Genomic DNA, 22,073 nt, shown 5'->3' with positions numbered 1-22,073 from the left:
AAATAACTGAGTGGAAAGACAGAAGGGTAGATGACACAAACAACATTGTATTTCATAAACCAGAAGGATGACACACTAAATAGGCCAGCATTTTGGGGCCATGGAAAATACTCTAGAAATGTTTATCTAATATGTGGAATAAATAAGTAATAGACTATAATATATTATCAAGTAATATACTATATTCTTTGTAAAAATGTAAATGCAGTCATTTCAAATACAGATATTTGAGACAGAATAAAGTATTGTTGAAATATTTAACAGATAAATTTTGTCCTTTGAATTAAGTCTTCTCGAAATGTTTTCCCACAGGTAGAGTGCTTGTCCACGAGTGGGCCCATCTCCGCTGGGGAGTGTTTGATGAGTACAACAATGATCAACCCTACTATGCCTCCAGATCAAAAAAAATTGAGGCAACAAGGCATGACTAAATTTTTTTAAAAGATCACTGTGTAACAGGTCTTATTTTTCTTCCTCTGACTCCTTTCAAATGATGATAATTTATTTTTATTCCAGTGGAGATAACAGACTCCATGTCACAAAAAAATATTTTTTAAGAAAAAATACATTGTCTCCTTAAGATACACATAACTTCAAGAGCATTTGGCAGACAATTAAATGTATTTTTCATGTTCTGGTTTTTTGGCTGCCAAAAGTCATTTAGACTGGAGTTGTGCATTGTGTAGATGGACTTGCCAAAACTTACAAAATGATTCCCATTACTTCAAGAATGAACAACCATGGCTAAGTACTGCTAAATGGGAGCTGCTTCAGAAATCAAGCAGCCACACAAATTTAACTAAGAACTTCTAGGAGATTTATAAAGATCCTCTTAAAACATCAGTCCAGCATCACAGTTAATAACAATAGGTCATCCTCTTAATTCTGAGATCAAGAAGGTAAAATGGTTGAAGGGAGTCCTTTTAAAAGTGGACAGCATGCCCTGTGAGGTTAAGGGAATTGTCAAACGGAAAGGCCCACGATTTCAACAAAGGCCATTTCACTGCTCCATTGCACCTGTGTTCAGGGACTTTTTTAAAGTATTACGTTTACATTTTTATGTCAGATTTCCCCTAGATGCCCAATTTCTGCTGCAGAATATCATGATTTTTCATATGAATAGCATCATTGTATTCATCACATTTTGCATAGATGTGTTTAGGAGGACTCCCTAAATGACAAGGAATTCTAACTATCACTTTCTGAATTTGATTTGGAAGCCTAAGAAAAAAAGATGAGTTATAGTCACATCCTGGCATAACACTGCCACCTGTGGCCAATTCCACACAGTAAAGCACAAGTCTAAAACACTCCTTTATTCTCTACACTCCTCCTCTTCTTGACAGCACCTTACTCTTTACTACCAATCACATTTCCCTTTGGATAAAAATGCTTCTTAAATAATCAAAACTCTTGCCATAACCCACTGCTTGGGAATTTCTTCTTTGAAAAGAAATCTACAAAGAACTTTAACCATAAGGTGATACTCAGAGTAAGTGATTTCAAAAACTTCTTCATCCAGCTGTTTGCAGTGCCTTCACCAATATAAGGCCAGCAGGAGAGATGTTTGGGAGAGGGAACCCTACAGCCCCTAGTGTAAGCAAGATAGAAGCAGCCAACTCAAAACAGAATTCAGCTATTGTGTCTATCTGAAGTTCTATTTAAAATTTCCCTTTGTCACTGGGCATGGTGACGTATGTCACGGTTACATGGGAGCAAGGCAGGAGGATGGCAAGTTCAAGGGCACCCTGGACAACTTCATGAGACCCTGTATCAAAATAAAACATAAAAGGTGTTGAAGAGGTTGCTCAGTACAAGGATCTGGGTTCAGCCTCAGTACTGAAAATATATTTTTCTTTTCTTCTACAGTACTACAAAAAATGAAAATTTTTTGCAAATCTGCAAATTTTTTTGAATAACAAATATTTGCTCTAGTTGGAACCTTTAATCCCTGCTAGCAAAATAGGGTGTATACAGTACACATAAGAATAAAAACCCCCCAGTCTGGGTGCATGCTTGCAGACTTACATACTTCCAACACTTGCAGACTAAGGAAGGAGGATTGTGAGCTCAAGGCCAACCTGGGCCATGTGGCAAGAGCCTGACTCAATAAATAAGTAAATAAATTCTAAACAATAGCCCTTGATATTAGGATTATCATTGAGTGAAACCGCTAAATATTTTTTTAAATTAATGATTAAGTTGCCTCAATGATTAACTGTCACATATTTTCAGGTGTTCTGTAGGTATCTCTGGTAAGAACCGTGTTTATAAGTGTCAAGATGGTGCCTGTGTAACTAGAAACTGCAGAATAAATTCTACCACGAAGCTGTATGAAAAAGATTGTCAGTTCTTCCCTGATAAAGTTCAAACAGAAAAGGCATCTATAATGTTTACACAAAATATAGAATCTGTAAGTATGCCAATCTTTGTTTTCAGAATTTGTAATCATGTTTTTAACATATCTACTTAGGAAACCTGAGATTAAAAATGTTACTATTAATAAAAAAAGTTTTTTAATGTATTAACTGGGAGCCAATAGTAACCAGTCAGTATAGCTATTATTATTATCAGAATTATTGAAAATGTACCTTACTCTACTATTAATTGAATAATCATATTCTATTCGATAAACAATAAAATTACAGAATAAATTGCTATTCTTTCAGGTTTACAGATAGATTTTTAAATGGACAAGATAATTTTAAAATCTTTTATCATATTAACCTTCTATCCTAGATTGTTGAATTCTGTAATGAAGAAAATCATAACCGAGAAGCTCCAAGTCTACAAAACCTAAAGTGTAATTACAGAAGTACCTGGGAGGTCATCAAAGAGTCAGAGGATTTTAAAAGCACCACACCTATGGTGGCACCACCTCCTCTGCCTACTTTTTCTCTGCTGAAAATCAAGGAGAGAACTGTATGCTTAGTTCTTGATAAATCTGAAAACATGAAGGTAAGTATTGTGGGACTTAATACTTAAGAACCCTCAGCTCTACCTGAGCATGGGCTGTTCTAAATTTCACAACAGCAGTAAGAAAGCAACTCAAGAGGGGAAGGGAAATACGTATTGAGGCAAAGACACCAACAGAGTTAAGCAGACCTAACTGACATGGTTTTTTTCCAGAAAATGGAGGGTTTACTGTGGTGATTTTTGGGCCCTTAGTGAGGCTCAAATTGGAGGATCAGAACTATAGATTAAAATATGAGCATATTTTCTAACTTTGTCCTATTCCTCTACTGGAAATACTTGACAGGAATGAAGATAGAGTGTACTAGGGACTCCAAGTCAAGGAATAGGTCAAACAGGACTCTGAGTGCAGCTTTATCTCATATGTAAGATGCACATACATGACTCATTGTTGTCATAGACAGAAGTAAAAGGCATCTATAAAGAAAAAGAGGCCAAATGCAACCAGTAATTTTTAATACTAAATGCAATGAGAGAAGACATTTTTGCGATGCTCTGGGGATAGATAGGGTTTCATGTGTTTGAGGTATACACATATTCCTCATTTAATGACCTTTCTGTTAAACAAGTCAGACTTGCAACAGAGGTGTGCTGTGAACCTTGGTCAGACTTATGACCTGCATTTGGATGTGGAATGGAGCTTTATGGGGCTTCTTCGACATAATATAATACTGTCATTTTTGCTGGCTGTATTGCACAGAACAGTACTATAGTTTTATGTTCTATTATACACTACAGTAATACATATAAGTTATGTAAGTAAAAGCAAAGTCATCAAGGTGAAGTTTCCTTTGGTCATTTCTTTGTTCTGAATTTTTTTTTGTCTTTTTCCTTTTTATCAGTACTGGGGATTGAACTCAAGACAGCCTTCTTATAAGACAGGCGCTTATGCCGCTGAGCTAAATCCCCAGCCCCGCTTTGTTCTGAATATTGTAACACACATACTACATACAATTATTTATTTAGTGACCAATTCACCTAATGACCTAATCGCAGGAACTGAACTCGGCATTAAAGAAGGAGCATCTGTTTTAGCTAAAGAGAGAACATTTTCTTGAAGTCTTTCTTCATTTACTGGTTACCTAAGACCCATCCTTCAAAACTGGTAAAACTACCCATGTCCTCCAGGAGGAGATGAGCTGGGCTTCCAGGTTGAGTAAAGTCCTTCTGCTGGTCCCCACAATGACCTATGCCCACCTGCTATTACTATATATTATGTTATTATTGCACATCACACCACTGTCTCACTAAATTGGAAGTTTATATAGTGTGGACCTATGTCATTCATCTTTGTATCCTGTCATCTAGAATAGTTACATATGTCTATCCCTACTAGGTTGAGGGATTCTCTAGAAAATTAAATTTTGATACACATTTGAATCTCCATGACTTGGAACACAGTTGGATGATCAATAAATAATTATTGAAATAAATGGATGAAAAACAAGCAGATGTAATATAATAAAGCATCCAAAATGATGGCACATTTGAGACAGAACAGAGCATGCTAGGAGTCAAAAAATAAATTCTGCAGCAAATGGAAAAGGTCAGAAGCTTATAACTAATTGTTCAGAAGCAAGAAGTGTGTGTTTTAGAATTCAGCCCCAGGTCTTGGAAGTTTCTATTCTCCAGGTAATAGAACTATCTAGATTTATTCTGTGGGGTCGGGGGTAGTTTTATCTTGAGCCAACTGGCACAGAGGTTTAAGGAGTGATTATAGAATCTCTAAGATATGAACTGCCACTCCCCAATTCCAATCTGCTCTTTCTTCTATTCCTATCACTAATTTGGGTACTTAGCAGCCAAGAGTTACCGTTAATAAAAGCATGAGCTCCTTGCTAAACTATGTGTGCTCCATAATACATTGTTTCCTTTAATTACTGTTTATACCAAAGTCTTGCCATACTTTATATGATCTGCTGTTACCCTTCAGGCAAAACTATTTGGTCTGTTTTCTTGTGATTCACCATTTAGGATTTAAACCGGCTAAATCGAATGAACCAAGCAGCTAAAATTTTCCTGCTTCAAACTGTTGAAAATGGTTCCTGGGTGGGAATAGTTGCTTATGATAGTACCGCTCACATCAAAAGTAAGCTAGTCCAAGTAACTAGCTACAATGAAAGAAGAAAACTTCTAGAGAGCTTACCTACAGAAGCTTCAGGAGGAATTTCTATCTGCTCTGGAATCGAATCTGCTCTTCAGGTAAAAATTGTTCTGCAAAAAATAGTCTATCTTTCTTAATTTTAAGGACATTTCTATGTTAATTGCTACTGCAAATACTTTCTGCATTTTAAAATATTTTTAAAAGCACATGGACAGGCACATATAGTTTTATTTTCTCTTTTTTCTAATTCCTCATCTGTCCATTCAATCGAGGAACAACTGATAATGTCCTGAATTCTGTTTGTAGGTAATTAAGGAAAAACATCATCAAATAGAAGGATCTGAAATAATACTGGTAACTGCTGGGGAAGGTAACAGTGCAAGTTCTTGCCTGGACAGAGTGAAACAAAGCGGGGCCATTATTCATTCTATCGCTTTGGGGCCTTCTGCTGATCCCATACTAAGTGTGATGAGCAGTATAACAGGTAAATTATGATCCATATATTCTCTGAAGGCAATACATGAACATAGAACCTGACAAATTTTCTTGAGCTCCACCTGTGCAGGTCTCCATTTTCATGGTGCTCACAGTCCCACAAGGTGAAAAATGAATAAAATTGCTAGTCACATAATAAAATAATGAAACAAAATTCCTTCACAAGAGGAATACAGTATATGAGAATAAAGTTGTATGTGAGCAGAGGAAGCCATCAATTTTCCCACGACTGTACAGAGTAAGGGACAGAAGGTAACAGAAATGAGGTGACTTCTGAGCTGGGATTTGAAGGTGTCAATTTCTCTTTGGAAAAGGGTAAGAGAAGATAACTAGGGCATGAAGGGGGAAAATATTATGTTACAGTGACAGTGCAAGGCACATGGAGGGAACAGTATTCCCATGAGCCCACAGCATAGATTCCCATCCCTGAGACCATAGAATAAGCCCACTGATGGCTAACCTTTAGAGCTTTCGAGGACAGTAAACAGCCCACTGCACCACCTATGCTATAGGTCCACCCATCACTGGATAAGGTAGGATACAACTGACAGAAGCTCAGGCTGAAAAGCTCTAAATAACAATGACATTTCCAGGTAAATATTAACCATGGTAGCTGTTATTTTTTATTTAGAGTCATGTTTCTAAATGTGGCAAAGAATGAATAATTTATAACATGCCAATTATTGCATTAAGTTGGTATCTAAATATACCAAATATATAATTGCTTTATAAATGCCTAGTTGCATAAACATCCAATTTTTTTTCAAAATGTATTTAGGGCCACTTTAAAATTTATCTCTGACTCAAATGGCTCCACAAAATTAGTAAATTTGGGGGAATCATTCTGCTTTTTTGCTATTTTTCTACTTCCTCAGTGACAGTTACTCTCCATATAACTGAATATTGCATCTCTCTAACTTTTTTAATTTGTTGATTCTGACCTCAACTGGACAACCTAAAAGTCAATACTATTGAGAGTGTAACTTAAGGAAAAGTGAACAGTTCTCCTAAAGGACTGCATAAAGACATCAAGGACTTGTATGTAGAATTGTAGCATCTTTTTAGAATTCTGTGGTTATTTGATGTATTTCAGCAGACTAAAATTCTCAGGTAAGCAGGATGATGAGGTGCTTCCTAATTATAGCATTTCTGAAATAAAATTGAGTTAATCTTTGTATCCATCTCATTTCAGAATTTTCTATTTTAATAGCAAAACTGTGGTTTCTGTTTATATTGTTACCTTATAAGTCATTAAAATGTGATAAATAGCTGCTTTTGAGAAAGTGACTTTGTTAATGGATTTACATTTTAGGAGGAAAACATTATTATGCTTCAGATCAAGCCTACAGGAACAGTCTCACTGATGCTTTCAGGCCCTTTGGATTAGGAAATGCTCATCTCTCCCAGGGATCCTTTCAGGTCAGAGCTTTCACTCCTTGGGCTTTCAACTATGCATTTAGCCATAAATAAGAAAGAAAAAAGATACTTATATGTTTTAAGTGCTTTTTTACCTTTAATTTCTATTTTTGTGGATGGGTAACTCAGGGACTATCTTCTGAACTTTACCAGATTTTTAAATACTAAAACCAACAGCAAGGTATAAAACAACTTCATCAACAAAAGCAAATCTCTTAAACTTTGCTTTCTTGGTTTCTCATTTGAAATATGAAACCGTGTGACATTACTATGTAAAATTCCTGGTAACTTGTTATAAAGTTTTGAACTTTTCAAACCATAAAAAAGGTAAGATTGTGAAGTTCTAGTCTATTTAATCTAATGAAGTAAGGGAAAGTAACACTAACAGATAACTTCAATTATTTTTCTTATAATGGATTTAAAATAACACCAAACCCTAATAATTTTATATTAAACTTCCCAAACTTAGATTTTGTCAAATAATACCTATTATTCTAAAAATTCACTTAAAAAGTCTCATTATTTCCAAGTTCTCTCCCCACCACAGTTTGATAATTGTGAAATAGGTTCAAATGATTGATAACAATACTTCATCCACTCAAAGACTTCATGGAAGACATGGATTTTGTCAAAGCAACCATGTTTAAATAGTAGAATTACCCAGTTCAGAAATGGAGTCAAGATAGGATTACAACAGAGATTCTCTGCTCCTGAAATGACACCGTTCCAGAAAGCATCTTTTTTGTCAACAAATAAAGTTAGACCATATTCCTAAGAATTATATGCAAAGATTCTAAAAACTCTTCCTTTGAAAAAAATGTTTAAAAGACAAGAGATGACATTAAAGTAGGAAACTTATTAGAGAAGAGGAAGAAGATCCAGAAGTGAGGCAAGGAAAAAAGAGAGGTAGTGAGTAGGTGAGAAATGATTAAAGGAGGTCATGTGCATCTACAGGTGAAGCTCGCCATTTTATATAACCAACGTGCACTGATTTTAGAAAAAACTTTGGTGTTTCTCCCAGAGAAAGTTACTATCTCTCACTTTCTTTGCTCCCATAGTTTCCTACTCTCATATTCATCATTTTGCCATATTTGTCTCTAAATATGCCTACAGTTAATTCTTTTTTGTAGGTGTAGTACCCTTTAATGCTAAAGCTTTAAATGGGCATTTGCCAGAATAACTGTGAAATAATGCTGAGTATATTGTCAATGGTAAAACCTATTCTCCTATTCTAATGCTTTCTTTTTTATTACACTGATCTTTATTTAGGCCCCACATTTCTACACTGTGACAAGTCTCAAGTCTCAATCAATTTTCAGAGAGATCACAGCCCTAGGGTCTTATGCCACATGCATGCTTGCTCTCTGGCCAGATTATTGAGAACAATCTTTAAAAGAAAAAAAGAGTGAAATGATTTCCTTCTGCAGTCATTAATTTTTAAAATGTGTTTAAACAGCTTGAAAGTAAGGGGTTAACCCTGAACAATGATCCCTGGATGAATGGCACTGTGATAATTGATAGCACTGTGGGAAAGGACACGTTCTTTCTCATCACATGGGAAAAACAGCCTCCCAGTGTTTCTCTCTGGGCTCCCAGTGGAAAACCGGTAGGAAGTTTCACAGAAGACACTGCTTCCAGAATGGCCTATCTCAGTATTCCAGGAACAGCACAGGTAAGCAGTCATCTTCTAGATTTCTTTTAAAATTTCAGAACATAAAAATAAATTGTTTAATGTCAAAAACATAATTTTTAGATGCCTGAGTACCAAGAACTGCACCATGCTCAAAGCTGTGATAAAATAGAATGCTCTTTTCATTTATGTATTATCCTTTTTTTTCTTTTTATTATTTAAGGAGAAAAAGAAAAAAATAGAAAAAGGGTACAAGTTATACAGAATTTCAGAAAACATAAACAGTAGGAAATCACTAGTTAATAGATTACATATTGTTATCTTAGAAATAGTTGTTCAAGTTACAAATTTAAAGCATATAAAGTGGACTTTCAAATAGTGAGACTCGAAACATTTTTGTTCAATGATCCAACAAAACTCAGTAATATGGTTATCTATCTTATACACTTAAATATATATGCAGTTATATTCTTTAGAGCACTTTCTTTTCCTTTCTTTTGTTCAATGACAATTACACATTTTGGGTTTTATTACTCCCACAGTTCTTATTACTTTTTTTTTTGAAGAGAGTAAAACCAAATGTGCCATAACAAAACAGAGTCAGTCAAATCAAAAGGATGGACATAATAGATAATGTAAAAACAAAATACTAGGTGATCAACAATGGTTACCATACTGCCTCTTGCTATCTTAAAAAGAATTGCCTATATTGTCAGTTATAATAAAATTGAACAAAACAGTAAAGAATAAGACCAAAACACTGGAGACATTACAGGACTTTAAAAGAAGATAATAGTCAACCGGAATGGGCGTCATAATGAATCTTATTGTCTTCACAGTTTTGCCTATGCTTTCGAACTTGGTACTATCAAGAAAAGCAGAATAGAGGAAAGTCAGTCAAAGCAAGATGGTGAGGGCTATACAGAGTTTCAAATCAAGTTAGTAGGAAATCAAAGTGGGTTACTATAATGTATCCTGCTATTTTTTTATTTTTCCCTTAATTAAAAAGATAAAAATAAAAAAGTAAATAATTTTTAAAAAGGAGATTGAGATAAAAGAGGGCATAACAACAAAACAGCACAGGTCAAAGCATAACCATTTAAGCAAAATAGTGTTTCACCATAAATTATCCTGACATAAAAGTAGTTACCACAGTGTCTCTTTCCTTGAAATCTCTGAGTATAACTTTGTATACTATAGTACCAAACATATCAAGACAATGTAAAACCATTCAAGAGAATGACAGTATTACAGGGTATTTAGAACCAACTATCAGAAAATGAACAAAGGTTTCTGTATAATCTCCTTGTCTATAAAAGTTTTTGCTTATATTATCACATATAATAAAATCCAATAAGATACAACCTAAGAATCTGATGGGAGACAAAGTAAGAAGAGACAAATGGGTAAAACACAGGTTCCCAAAGAAGAATTTTAAATAAACCTAGAGAATCTTTTGAACAGCATGTACATCTAGATAAAATATGCTTCTCTATTTAATTTTTTTAGTTTTGTTTTGTTTTTGTTTTTGAGACAAGAACTCACTATGCAGTACAGGCTGGGCTTGAACTCACTTATGTAGCCCAAACTGGCTTCAAGCTTAGCAATTCGCCTGCCTCAGCCTTCCTGGGACTATAGGGGTACATTCCCATATCCAGCTTATTCAGTCTTTAAATTTTTATTGGCACATGTTTGGAGCGCATAATGACTATATTCCTCATGGGGAGTTGGTACATACACATAATATATTTTAATTTATTTTTTATTCCCTCCCCCTGTCTTCTTTCTCCCTCTCTCCATCTCTTAATCCTCTTTCCTTTTGCAAAGATCTATCTCCCTATTTGCTATTTTTGTCTTTTATTTGCACTTTAATTATTTTTAAAATATTGTTCCTAATTAATCCCAACCAGAATTATATAATAATGGACTGTGAGGCCAAAGAACAAAGGTCCAAACCAAGGTCACCATTCAAACAGTTATTGCCTCAGCTCTCATCTATAGGATACTATACAATCCCTCAAAAGTTTATTTGTTCTACAGCTACTTCATGAATGTCTTTACCCATGCTATCATGGCTACCTTGATGTCTTAACACAACTCAAAACATTTACTTTTCATTGGCCATTTTGACTTTGAGGAAAAGTCAGAAGTTCTACTGTACCAGATCTAGTGAATAAGGAGGATGAGACACCACAGCCTGTCTTTCCACTGGATGGCAGGAGATAGCAGCAGTCATCATGGTTTTTATATCTTATAAAGATACTCAAGGATGAGAGCTTCCAGAACAGTCTGAGAAAGTGGCAAACAATGGAATGTACTCAAGGCAAGGAGTATCTTGAGAGGCACCAATGGCAATAGGTCTTTGACTATGACAATTTCTTTTTACTGTCGACACTCGCCATATTTTGATTTATTTTAGAAATGTATAATGAGAACACAGAAATTAATTTGACAATGGATATTTAATGTTTGCACTGCACATTTTAGGTGGGCATTTGGACTTACAGTCTTCAAGCCAAAGCAAATCCAGAAATATTAACTATTACAGTAACTTCTCAGGCAGTAAATTCTGCCGTGCCTCCAATCACAGTAAGTGCTAAAATGAATAAAGACACAAACACCTTCCCTAGCCCCATGATTGTTTATGCAGAAGTTCAGCAAGGGTATGTGCCCATTCTTGGAGCCAGTGTGACTGCTGTCATAGAATCAAACACTGGACACACACAAACTTTGGATCTGCTGGACAATGGTGCAGGTAATTCACAGAGTTTTATAAGTAAATTTATATTTTCATAACTTGGGATATGTTATAGGTCCCAGAGACAATATGAAGCAGAGAGACAGGCATCAAAAAAATTGAGGCAGATTATGGACAAATAGCACAATAAATGTTATTCATTATCACCACCTACACAGCCAATGTCAATCATCAGTTAGATCAGTCACACTCAGGAGAGTAAAGAAAGAACCAAAAATTCAAAACAAACGCTCATTTGGTGGAGTAGGGGTGTATCATAGAAAAAGTCTGGGCAGAGGATAAAGCACAAGCAGCCAGATGGGGCAAAATGCTTGAGCCTGGGCCTCTGGCAGGGAAAGGGAGAGATATAGTAGCTTCAACAACTGAAGCAAAGTACAAATACAGTTTTAAGAACAGAGACCCAGGAACAATTAAAACTGCCACAGGAGAGGAGGACTCATCCCTGGAGTGTCAAGCACCAGAGTTAATGGATCAGGAAAGCAAGATCTGAGAGAGAGCAGAGGGAAAGACAGAGAAAGAGACAGACAGAGAGAGAGAGAGAGAGAGAGAGAGAGAGAGAGAGAGAGAGAGAGAGAGAGACAGAGACAGAGACAGAGAGAGAGACAGAGACAGAGACAGAGAGAGACAGAGAGAGACAGAGAGAGAGAGAGATTGCCAATATGTCTGAAGGAGTACTAAGATATGTCTTAAGGAGTACTACGTAATTCGCTACACAACAAGTAAATGCTAAGCATTATCTTTAGAGGGAGCCTTTTTACTTGAACAGAGAAATGGTATAAAGAATGTGTTTAGATAAAGCAAGATGAAAGTAGGCCATTGGGCTAGTAAATCAATAAGTATAACAACAAAACTTATATAATGTGATGGGGTTATTTATATGAGATACATATATTATACAACTTTCATAATACCTCAAAGATAGCAACATGACGAGATATTACCTCTGCCAGAGCATAATGGATACAGTCTCCAGGCAAAGGGCTCAGTTTGGAGATGTCAGCCTTGTTTAGGTGAAACACATGAATTTTTTATGCTTGGTTTATAAAATGCATAAATTCATCTTTTCTTTTTGATAATAATTTCTTCCTTCATTTCTAAAATAAGGTGCTGATTCTTACAAGAATGATGGCATCTACTCCAGATACTTTACAACTTATAAAGAAAATGGGATATATAGTTTAAAAGTACAAGCTTATGGAGGAAGAAACATTGCTATGAGAAGTTTAAGACATCCAAAAAATACAGCCACACAAATATCAGGTCACATAATAGATGGTGAGTAATTCATGACGTCAGAAATTCAGAGTGTTGTCTTGAATAATATTTGTGAGCTGATATGATTAATGCTTTAAAAGGTTTATTACTAAAACTAAAATTATCCCTAGCCTTGCATAATAAATTGGTGGATGGATACCACCGATGGATACCAAAACCCATAGATATTCAAGTTGCTTATATAAAATGGCATAGCATTTGCTTACCCTATACATATCCTCCTGTATACTTTAAATCATTTCTAGGTTACATAAAATACTGACACAATGTAAATGCTATGAAAATTTTTGTTAGACTTTAGATAATACTGACAAGAAATAAGAGTCTATACACATTAGAACAGAGAATAATTTTTTTAAAAAAGTACTTATGACTGTGGCTCATCACATCCTTAGATGGATGCCAACCATGTAGCTTCCCCTATTTCTTTACTGATTGTCTCAGTCATACTGAGATTTGCCCCAAAAGTAATCTAAGATAGAATATAGTATCTAGAATCTAATAAATATTCAATGTATATAAATTTATAATTCTAAATGCCTTAGCTAAATCAACCAGGGATATAACTCAGCTGCACAGTGCCCGCCTGGCAAGCAGGAGGTCATGAGTTTAATTCCTGATACCAAAAATAAATAAATAATAAATAAGTACAAGCAAGTGACAGAATTTATCCTTCAGATTCCATATGTTGTGAAATGCATGTAAATGAATAAATATTTATTTGGAATGTTTCTATTAAGTTAAAAGGAAAACTATGGATTAGGATAAGAGAGAAAGTGGGAGAGAGAAAGACACAAAGAAAGAGAGAGAAAGAGAGAAAGAGAAGGAATTAATCCCTCTGATGGAGTGAGTCAAGGAAGATGGTAGAGCAGGAAGTATCGGGAGTCCACCTCCCAACCTAAGAAACAATTGTGTTGGCAGAATTTCCTTCATATAAGTAGGAGGGAACTCTAGATTCTATTTGAATATTTGTAGCTTTCAGGGGATACTTTCAATGATAATTTGATAATTTCTGGAAAATTAAAACGACCTTCACATCTTATCCCAGGAGTATATACCCATCCCCTCCAGTTCCATTACACATGGCCCATATTCCTTGGTTTGCATAAACCAAGATGAGCAATAAACCTGTTCTCACCACTGACTGATTATTGTTTCTGCATATGGAGATGTAGAAACAGAAGCAGATCTCTTTTGTTATCATCCTCTCCAGCTGAAACAGTTTTCTAGGGTCTTAGATTCACTTTTTCTCCTTCAGATTCCTCTATTTTTACTTAGGGTTCCCAGCCAGGTATTTGAGAATTAGGGCATTCAAAAGGAGCCACAAATATAAGTAATTTAGAAAGCCATCCACACATCCTAACAAAAGGCAGAAGCTCAGAAAAGAACTGAGAATACCTTCAGTTCACTCCCCAGGCTCATCTCTGTCACAGAAGCACTCTACAATGATTTTTTTAAAACAGAAAACTCTGAGGAAGGATAAATCTGATTTACAGTGTTAGCATATAAGATCCAAATGTCTAGTTTTCAACAACAAAATCACAAGGCATACAAAGAAATTGGGAAAAGTGGCCCATCCAAAAGAGAAAATAAATTGATCGGAATTGTCTCTGAGGAACCAGATGACATATTTGTTAGACTTTAAGACAACTTTTAAAAAAATGATCAAAAAGTTAAGCAAACATATAAACAAAGTAAAGAAAATAAAATATGAACAAAACGGCAGTGTCAATAGTTAGAAAACATAATGAGGAAGTTTACATGTAAAACTTCACTAGAGACTTAAGTCAGAAGGAAAAAATCACAGAATTAAAAGACATGATAATTAAAATTATTTTCTCTGAGGAACAAAAGGGAAAGTTTAAAGAAAACTAACAAGAGTCTAAAGAATTTGTAGGGAAACTCCAGGGGACCTATATGTAGATAGCATCAGACAGTCCTAAAAGAGAGAGACAGAGAGAGAGAGAGAGAGAGGAGACAGGGAGAATATCTGAAGAAATAATGACTGAAAAATTCCCAAATCTGATGCAAGACATGAACATACAAATCCAAGCAAGATAAACTGGAATAACTTTTGCTGAGACACATAACTAAACTGACTTTTTAAAAATAAAAAAGAATTTTGAATGCAATAAAGAAATATGTGGCATACAAGAGACAAAGAGAAATTTGCTGGTAATCCTCATTATCTGGCTCCCTTCACACTGAGCTACATTCCCAGCCTCCTACCGCCTACCCTTTACTAATACTGAGACATGGTCTTTCTAAGTTGCCCAGGCTAGGTGATCCTCCTGCCTCAGGCTGACAGAGTGCTTTGATCACAGGAATGCAACACCACACCTGCCTAGTTCTGGTATTCTTGCCTGTAGGGTGACTTTAACTAACAGTAACTATTGCATATTTCACAAAGCTAGAAAAGAGTAATGTGAATGTTCTCACAAGGAATGGTAAATATTATGGTGATGGACATACAACTTATCACAAACACACAGTATCTCCTACACATGTACAATTAGTATGTGTCAGGTTAAAAAGAATCTTGCCAGGAGTGATGGCACACAACTAATTTCAGTTATTTGGAAGTTCAAGACAGAAAGACTACTAAATCAAATCTAGACAACTCAGAAAAAGAATCTCAAAATAAATTAAACAAATAAATAAGTAATAAAGGCTACAAATGCAGCTCATTGGTAGAATGCTTGCCCAGCCTATGCTTCCTAAGCATCCTACAACAACAACAAACGATGCATATCATATCTAAGAGCTCTTTACCTAGCAACAGGTAATATTTTCTGTTATTTATTCTAAAAGTTTGATAGAGGTAGGCACTTGCCCAGAACTGCAAAAGATAAAATGTCTTAGTCACTTTTATCATCATAGGAATGCAGTACTTTGTGCATTGGGTAATTAGCAATATATAAATAGCAATAGGTAACTAGTTGTGGGGAACAGGTGATGCGTAACTAGTTGTGGGTAAATTAAGTGATATCTAGTGATGGGTTAACATCTTGCCAGCTCTTCCTTGGACAGAGGACTAATGTCTAGAATATATAAAGAACTAAAACATTTAGAACACATAAAAAAGGTCCAGCCAAAACAAGTTAAATGAACAGATACTTCTCAGAAGTACCAATGGTCAATTAAAACATGACAAAATATTTGACAACTCTGACCATTAAACAATGCACATTAAGGCATTACCTGTGAGCCTGCATAAAAATTGAAGAGAGTTAAATACTACTGGCATACGATGACAGAGGATAAATATTCCCATTCCAAAAGGAAGATAGAAACCAACAGGACCAAAGCAAGACTGAAACAAGGGCAAACATTAAATTCTGTATTTTCTGTCAGGCACCCAGGCAGGCTGTGGCAGAACTCTAACCACTACAGCATTGCTGGTGGTCGCAGGCCTCATGCCTTCTGTCAGTCTGGCTCTGGTCACTCTTTGTGGCTTTCCTTAAACAGTCTATATGCCTATCTTCTGCAATTCTCTGAGTTTCCACTGCACTTTTGGCTTCACTCTCATCATGTTACACACTGCCATCTCAGGGGCACACTGCCTGGCTTCTCAGGTCTTCTCTGAAATCGGGGTGGAAGCCTCCATGATCCCAAAACTCTTACATTCTGTATGCCTGTAAAACCAGCACCATGTGGATGACACCACAGTCTGTCGCCAGCTCAAGCAGTATCTGGGCCCCTTGAATGGTAACTATGGAAGTCTCTGAAATTCTAGATGGTTGAACAGTATGTACTGAATCCCAAGGAAGCAATTTCCTATGTGGCCCACCTCCAGCATGGTACCCCAGGCTCTCTTATCACAAAATGTAGATGAAGTTTCTGCCAGAGCACAACACATATGACCTGAAGTCCAATAGCCAGTGAAGTCCTTCTTCCCAGATGAAGCCTCGTGAACCTAGTCATTACCATCTGCATTTCTATGAGCATTCTGGTCTTCTGAGATCTGATCAGAATACCCATCAAACTTGATTTATGTCATTCTAGAATTTTTTTTTCTCCAGCATGCATCTCCAAACCTTTTCAAACTCCTCCCAAGAACCAATTCCAAAAGCTTCTAAACCACATGGTCAGGTAGTGACAGCAACAATACCACTAAGCCTGTACCAAAATCTGTCTTACTCACTTTTGTTGTTGCTAGGACACAATAGCTGACAGTCTACTCACATTTCACTTCCTAGCCCAGTGGCTCCAAGGCAGAGATGCACGGTGGAGGAAAGCTGCACATGGCATCAGAAACTCATGACTTCTAAAAAACACCTATGTAGTTCCGGGAGAACATGGCGGACAGATAACAGCAACTACCGGAGGCTCTCTGAAAGACTCGGCTCAGAAGCCAGGAATGGTGCGGACTAACGAGACATAAGTCGGTGGAGATATGCTCTGCTGACTCAGGAACGAACTGGGCTGAGAGAAGCCAACTTGGAATGCAGTCCTGCTGCTAAAACAGGAACAGAAAAGACTCGGTGTGGAGGCTGGAACCGCGCCATTGTAAGCCGCGATTTGGGTTTCCCGCCGCGCGGCGGCTGGCTGCCTCTACAGCGGCGCGGCAAGGAGAGAGATGCGTGGAAGCTCTGAGAACGGCAATCTGCGAACGGCAGGGAGGCGTGCACTGACTTGTGGTGAGGTGAGTGAGAGAAACTGACACACTACCACAGTTTGACTCCAGCGGACTTTCTGGGCCCGAGCAGTCCTGCGGGAGCAGGGTGCAGTAGCGACTCCAGCCACACATCCCCCTCTCGGGCGGGATTGGTGAAAAGTGCCTGGCCTGCGTGACGCTGCCGGCGGACCTGGTAGACTGTCCCAACCCAGTTCCCAGAGCCTGACGGTGGCCGGCAGGGGAGACACGTAGACTGCCTGGTCCGTAACTCCCTGGTGCGCAGCGGTGAGCGGGAACAACTAACTGGCGCAATTGGATCAGGCTGTGGCTGACTGGGAGAGAAGCTGGGCCTCTTATATAAGCTTGCATATATAAGGAACAGAGAATAAGAGGCAGCATGGGAAGAGGCAGCAACAAGAAAGGCTCCTCGGCCCCCAATTCTGAGAAACAGGCAATAGCAGACACCACACCAATACACATAAGGCACCATATAGAGAGCCTCATAGACCAATTCAGGAATGAAGTTATCAATGACCTGAAGCTAGAAGTATGCAGAATAGTTAGAGAAATGCTAAGTACCACCCAAGAAAAAACAGGTGGTGGAGTGGAAGAACAGAAAAAAAGGGGAGAATTGTTTGATGGAGAAAACAGAGAAAGCATAGAATACGTGAAGCAGGTTCAAAGGGACTACCAAGATACTAAGAAGTCTATAGAAGACTGGCATAACAGCTTGAAAGAAACTAAGGACAGACTATCTGAACTGGAGGGCAGATTTGTAATATGGGAGAATGAAATGAAAAACTTCTTAAAAATAACAAAGAAACAAACAGCAATAATACAAAGACAAGAAGATGATAAGAGGATCCACAACTTAAGGATTAAGAACATAAAAGAAGAAGTAGGGACACAAACAAGTGAACTACAAAAGCTACTCACAGAAATAATCCAGGAGAATTTTCCTAATTTAGCAAAAGGTAAAGATACTCAGATGTATGAGGCATACAGGACCCCAGCTACCTACAACCCAAACAGAGCAACACCCAGGCATATAATAATAAAAATTCCAGAAATTCAATACAAGAACAGAATATTAAAAGCTGTCAGAGACAAGAAACAGACCACTTACAAGGGAACACCCATCAGAATTACAGCAGATTTCTCTGCACAAACCATCAAATCACGAAGAGCGTGGGGGGAAATAATTCAAGCATTGAAAGATAATAATCTCCAGCCAAGATTGAGATATCCTGCACAACTGTCCCTGGAAATTGATGGAAAAACAAGGTGCTTCCAGGATAAAGAGGAACTGGGGGAATTTGCAACCACCAATTCAACTCTACAGAGAGTATTGCAGGATATTCTAAAAAAAGAAAAATACAAAGAATCCAGAAATAATGGCAGAGAGGCCACAACGAATGGAGCAGAGAACAAAATGAAGAAGACAAACTGACAGCTACGGACAGAAAAAGAGCTTAACAGAAATGAGGCAGAGAAGATTGGATGATAGGAACAGCTATTTTGGAGAAAATGACATCTTAATAGGTAATACAGATTTAGTATCATCTTGTTTTGAAGTCTCATCTAGCTTTTGTCCTTCTGTCTCCAATGGTCTAAATAGGCTGTATCTTATTGGATTTTATTATGTACAATAGTATAAGCAAAAACCTTTTAAAGACAAGGAGATTATACAGAAACCATTGTTCATTTTGTTAGTCGATTCTAAATACTCTGTAATGCTGTCATTCTCTTGAATGGTTTTACATTGTTTTGATATACTTAATGCTACAGTATACGAAGTTGTACTCAAGGATTTCAAAGAAAGAAACAATATGGTAACTACTTTTAGGTTAGGATTATCTTGTGGTGAAACACTATTCTGCTTAAATGGTTATGTTTTGATCTGCGCTGTTTTGTTGTTATGCCCTCTTTTATCTCAATCTCCACTCCATTATTTACTTTTTTATCTTTATCCTTTTAATTAAAGGAAAAAAAATAGCAGGATATATTATAGTAACCCACTTTGACTTTTCATTACCTTGATTTAAAGCCCTGCATTACTCTCACCATCTGGTTTTTAACTGATGTTCCCCTATTCTGTTTTGCTGGATAGTATCAGGTTCGAAAGTTTAGGCATCAGCTGTGAAGATAATGAGATTCATTATGACGCCCATTCTTGTTGACTTTTAGCTACTTTTGAAGACCTACAATGTCTCCAATGTTTTGGTTTTGTCGGTTTTATTCTTTACTGTTTTGTTCAATTGTATTATAACTAATGATATAGGCAATTCTATTAGAGATAGCGGGAGGCATTATGGTAACCATTGTTGATCACCTTGTATTATGTTTTTACATTATCTATTATGTCCACCCTTTTGACTTGACCGATTCTGTTCTGTTATGTCACATTTGGTTTTACTCTCTTCCAAAAAAGTAATAAGAACTGTGGGAGCAATGAAACCCAAAATGTGTAATAGTCATGGTACAAAAGAGAGGAAAAGAAAGTGCTCCAAACTATATAACTGCATGTATATTTAAGTGTATAAGATAGAAAATGATATCACAGAGTTTTATTGGATCAATGAACAGAACTGTTTGCAGTATCATTGATGGAATGTCCACTTTACAAGCTTTAATTTTGTGACTTGAACAATTATTTCTAAGATGACAATATGTAATCCATTAACTAGTGATTTCCTACTGTTCATTTTTTTTCTGTAAATCTGTATAACTTGTACCCTTTCCCTGCTTTTTTTTTCTTTTCTCCTTAAATAAAATTTAAAAAAAAAGAAAAGAAAAAAAAAACACCTATGTATAGACAGTTTTTGAATTACTAAATTAGTGTAATTTAGTTTTTGAATGACTAAATTACATATAATTTGTGTGACAAAATACTCTAGAGTTGGAATACTCTAAAATAGAGGTCTTCAAAAATAATGAATAAGTAATTCTTACTATCTTTTAAAAGTATCTCTGAGGGACAGTTTCACAATGTTTTTCCTTCTGTATTACCATAGCTGCTGATTATGACATCAAGCACAATAAAACATGACTGTGTTTATATAAAAAAGGAAATGACACATGAGATAGATAATCCCGTTCCATTCATTTTAAAATACATATACTCTTGTGTCTATTAAAAACCAGGAATTTTCAATGCAGGGAAAATTGAAGAGAATGCACTGAAACCTGAAAATAATCAAGACACTCAGCCAATCTCGGAGAGTTTCACCAGAACAGTATCTGGAGGTGTGTTTGTGGTATCACAAGTTCCACCTCTCCCCTTCATTGACCTGTATCCACCTAGCCAAATCAGAGACCTTGATGCCACACTTCATGGGGATGAAATCCACCTAACATGGACAGCACCAGGAGATGATTTTGATATTGGGAAAGGTAAGAGTGAAGTGTTTTATGGTTATAAGCGAAAAGTATTCCTTGCAAAAGTAAAGGTGTAAGGATAGATGAAAGGAAAACACTTTTAAATTGACAGTGCAGCAAGGTATTAATTTCATAATCTGATACTTTTGAGTCAATACATTTTAACATGGTCCCAACTTTTCTTACAAACATGGTAGCCATTTGGCACATTTATATCATCTATCAACATGTAGATAATGGTATGGCTATGAATATCAATTTTGTATGACTCATCATTTTAAGAAGAGTAAATAGAAAGGAATTTAAATGGTATGTTACAGTTCCTAAATTGCTCATATTTTTTTCCTTAGTTCAACAGTATTCCATAAGAATCAGTGGGAGTGTTCTTGCTCTGAGACTATTTTGAAGATGCTCTTCAAGTTAACACTACTGATCTGTTACCAAATGAGGCCAACTCCAAGCAAACCTTTACATTTAAGATAGGAACTCTCTCAGAAGAAAATTCAACCCATTTATTCATTGCCATTCAAAGTGTAGATAAAAGCAATCTAACATCAAAAGTATCCAATATTGCACAAGTAGCTTTGTTTGTTCCCCTGGGAGACCCTACTCCCCATGAAAGTCATCAACATCCTGGAGCTGACATTTCTACCTTGGTGTTGCTGGTGGTTGGCTCTGCTGCAATTGTTTGCCTTATTTTAGGTGCCATCATTTATGTTTTAAAGAGGAAAAAAAATGCTAGTAGACCTAGAACTGGGTTTTAATAAAATCAATAAAATTGGAGCATGTCTGTGAATATTTTAATTCTGCTTTAGATAATTAACTCATAAAAATAATTGTAAGAGGTTTAGTAAGATACTTTGATTAAATATAAACAACCTGTTATATTTGAAATATGTACTAAATTAACACGAATACTTATTATTTGCTCATTATTTAATCATATCTACTGATGAATAAAGAAACTTTTATTATTGACATCTGATAGTGTTATCTGGAATGTATTTCAAACTGCATTAAAGTTAAAATTGAATATCTGGGTATTCAAAACAAAAATGGGGTGAAAAAAGAGCACTATATTTGGGGAAAAATAAATTTTGTCTTGATTTAGTAAGTATTAATGGCATTTTACACATAGAAGTTTATAATAAAGACCATGTTTTTATAGTTTATAATCAAGTTAATATAGTCTCAATAGAAGTCTATAATAATTAATATCATAGTTTTTATGGTTTATAGAACTTGAGATTATACAAATGAGTTACCACATGTTATAGCATACATATTTTTTTTTTGTCTTTTTCATTTTTATCGGTACCAGGGATCAAACTCACGACTGCCTGCTTGCAAGGCAGGCACTTATGCCGCTGAGCTAAATCCCCAGCCCCTTAGCATATGTATTTTTTATCTCATCTCAATATAAACA

The 22,073-nt window shown here is 36.2% G+C and overlaps 1 protein-coding gene and 1 long non-coding RNA gene across 2 annotated transcripts in view; one reads left to right on the top strand and one right to left on the bottom strand.

Annotated features, from left to right (window-relative positions):
• LOC100726439 (calcium-activated chloride channel regulator 4-like) overlaps window positions 1-21,430 on the top strand; it is a 25,136-nt gene extending 3,706 nt beyond the window's left edge. Inside the window, 12 exon segments of the mRNA XM_013142740.2 lie at window positions 313-421; window positions 2,236-2,413; window positions 2,740-2,958; window positions 4,948-5,175; window positions 5,384-5,561; window positions 6,885-6,991; window positions 8,445-8,660; window positions 11,106-11,373; window positions 12,481-12,651; window positions 20,429-20,662; window positions 20,998-21,040; window positions 21,042-21,430. Of these exon segments, the coding sequence (XP_012998194.2) occupies window positions 313-421; window positions 2,236-2,413; window positions 2,740-2,958; window positions 4,948-5,175; window positions 5,384-5,561; window positions 6,885-6,991; window positions 8,445-8,660; window positions 11,106-11,373; window positions 12,481-12,651; window positions 20,429-20,662; window positions 20,998-21,040; window positions 21,042-21,411 (2,321 nt within the window). The 3' untranslated portion in view covers window positions 21,412-21,430.
• The window catches only part of LOC134477874 (uncharacterized), a 118,565-nt gene that overhangs the window by 43,287 nt on the left and 53,205 nt on the right, over window positions 1-22,073 (bottom strand). The window lies entirely within an intron of this gene.

Source organism: Cavia porcellus, unplaced genomic scaffold (assembly GCF_034190915.1).
Source record: "Cavia porcellus strain 051 isolate PalLab524CR breed Dunkin Hartley unplaced genomic scaffold, mCavPor4.1 scaffold_1, whole genome shotgun sequence".
NCBI classification, from domain to species: domain Eukaryota; kingdom Metazoa; phylum Chordata; class Mammalia; order Rodentia; family Caviidae; genus Cavia; species Cavia porcellus.
This window is presented reverse-complemented; position numbering and strand designations above follow the sequence as displayed.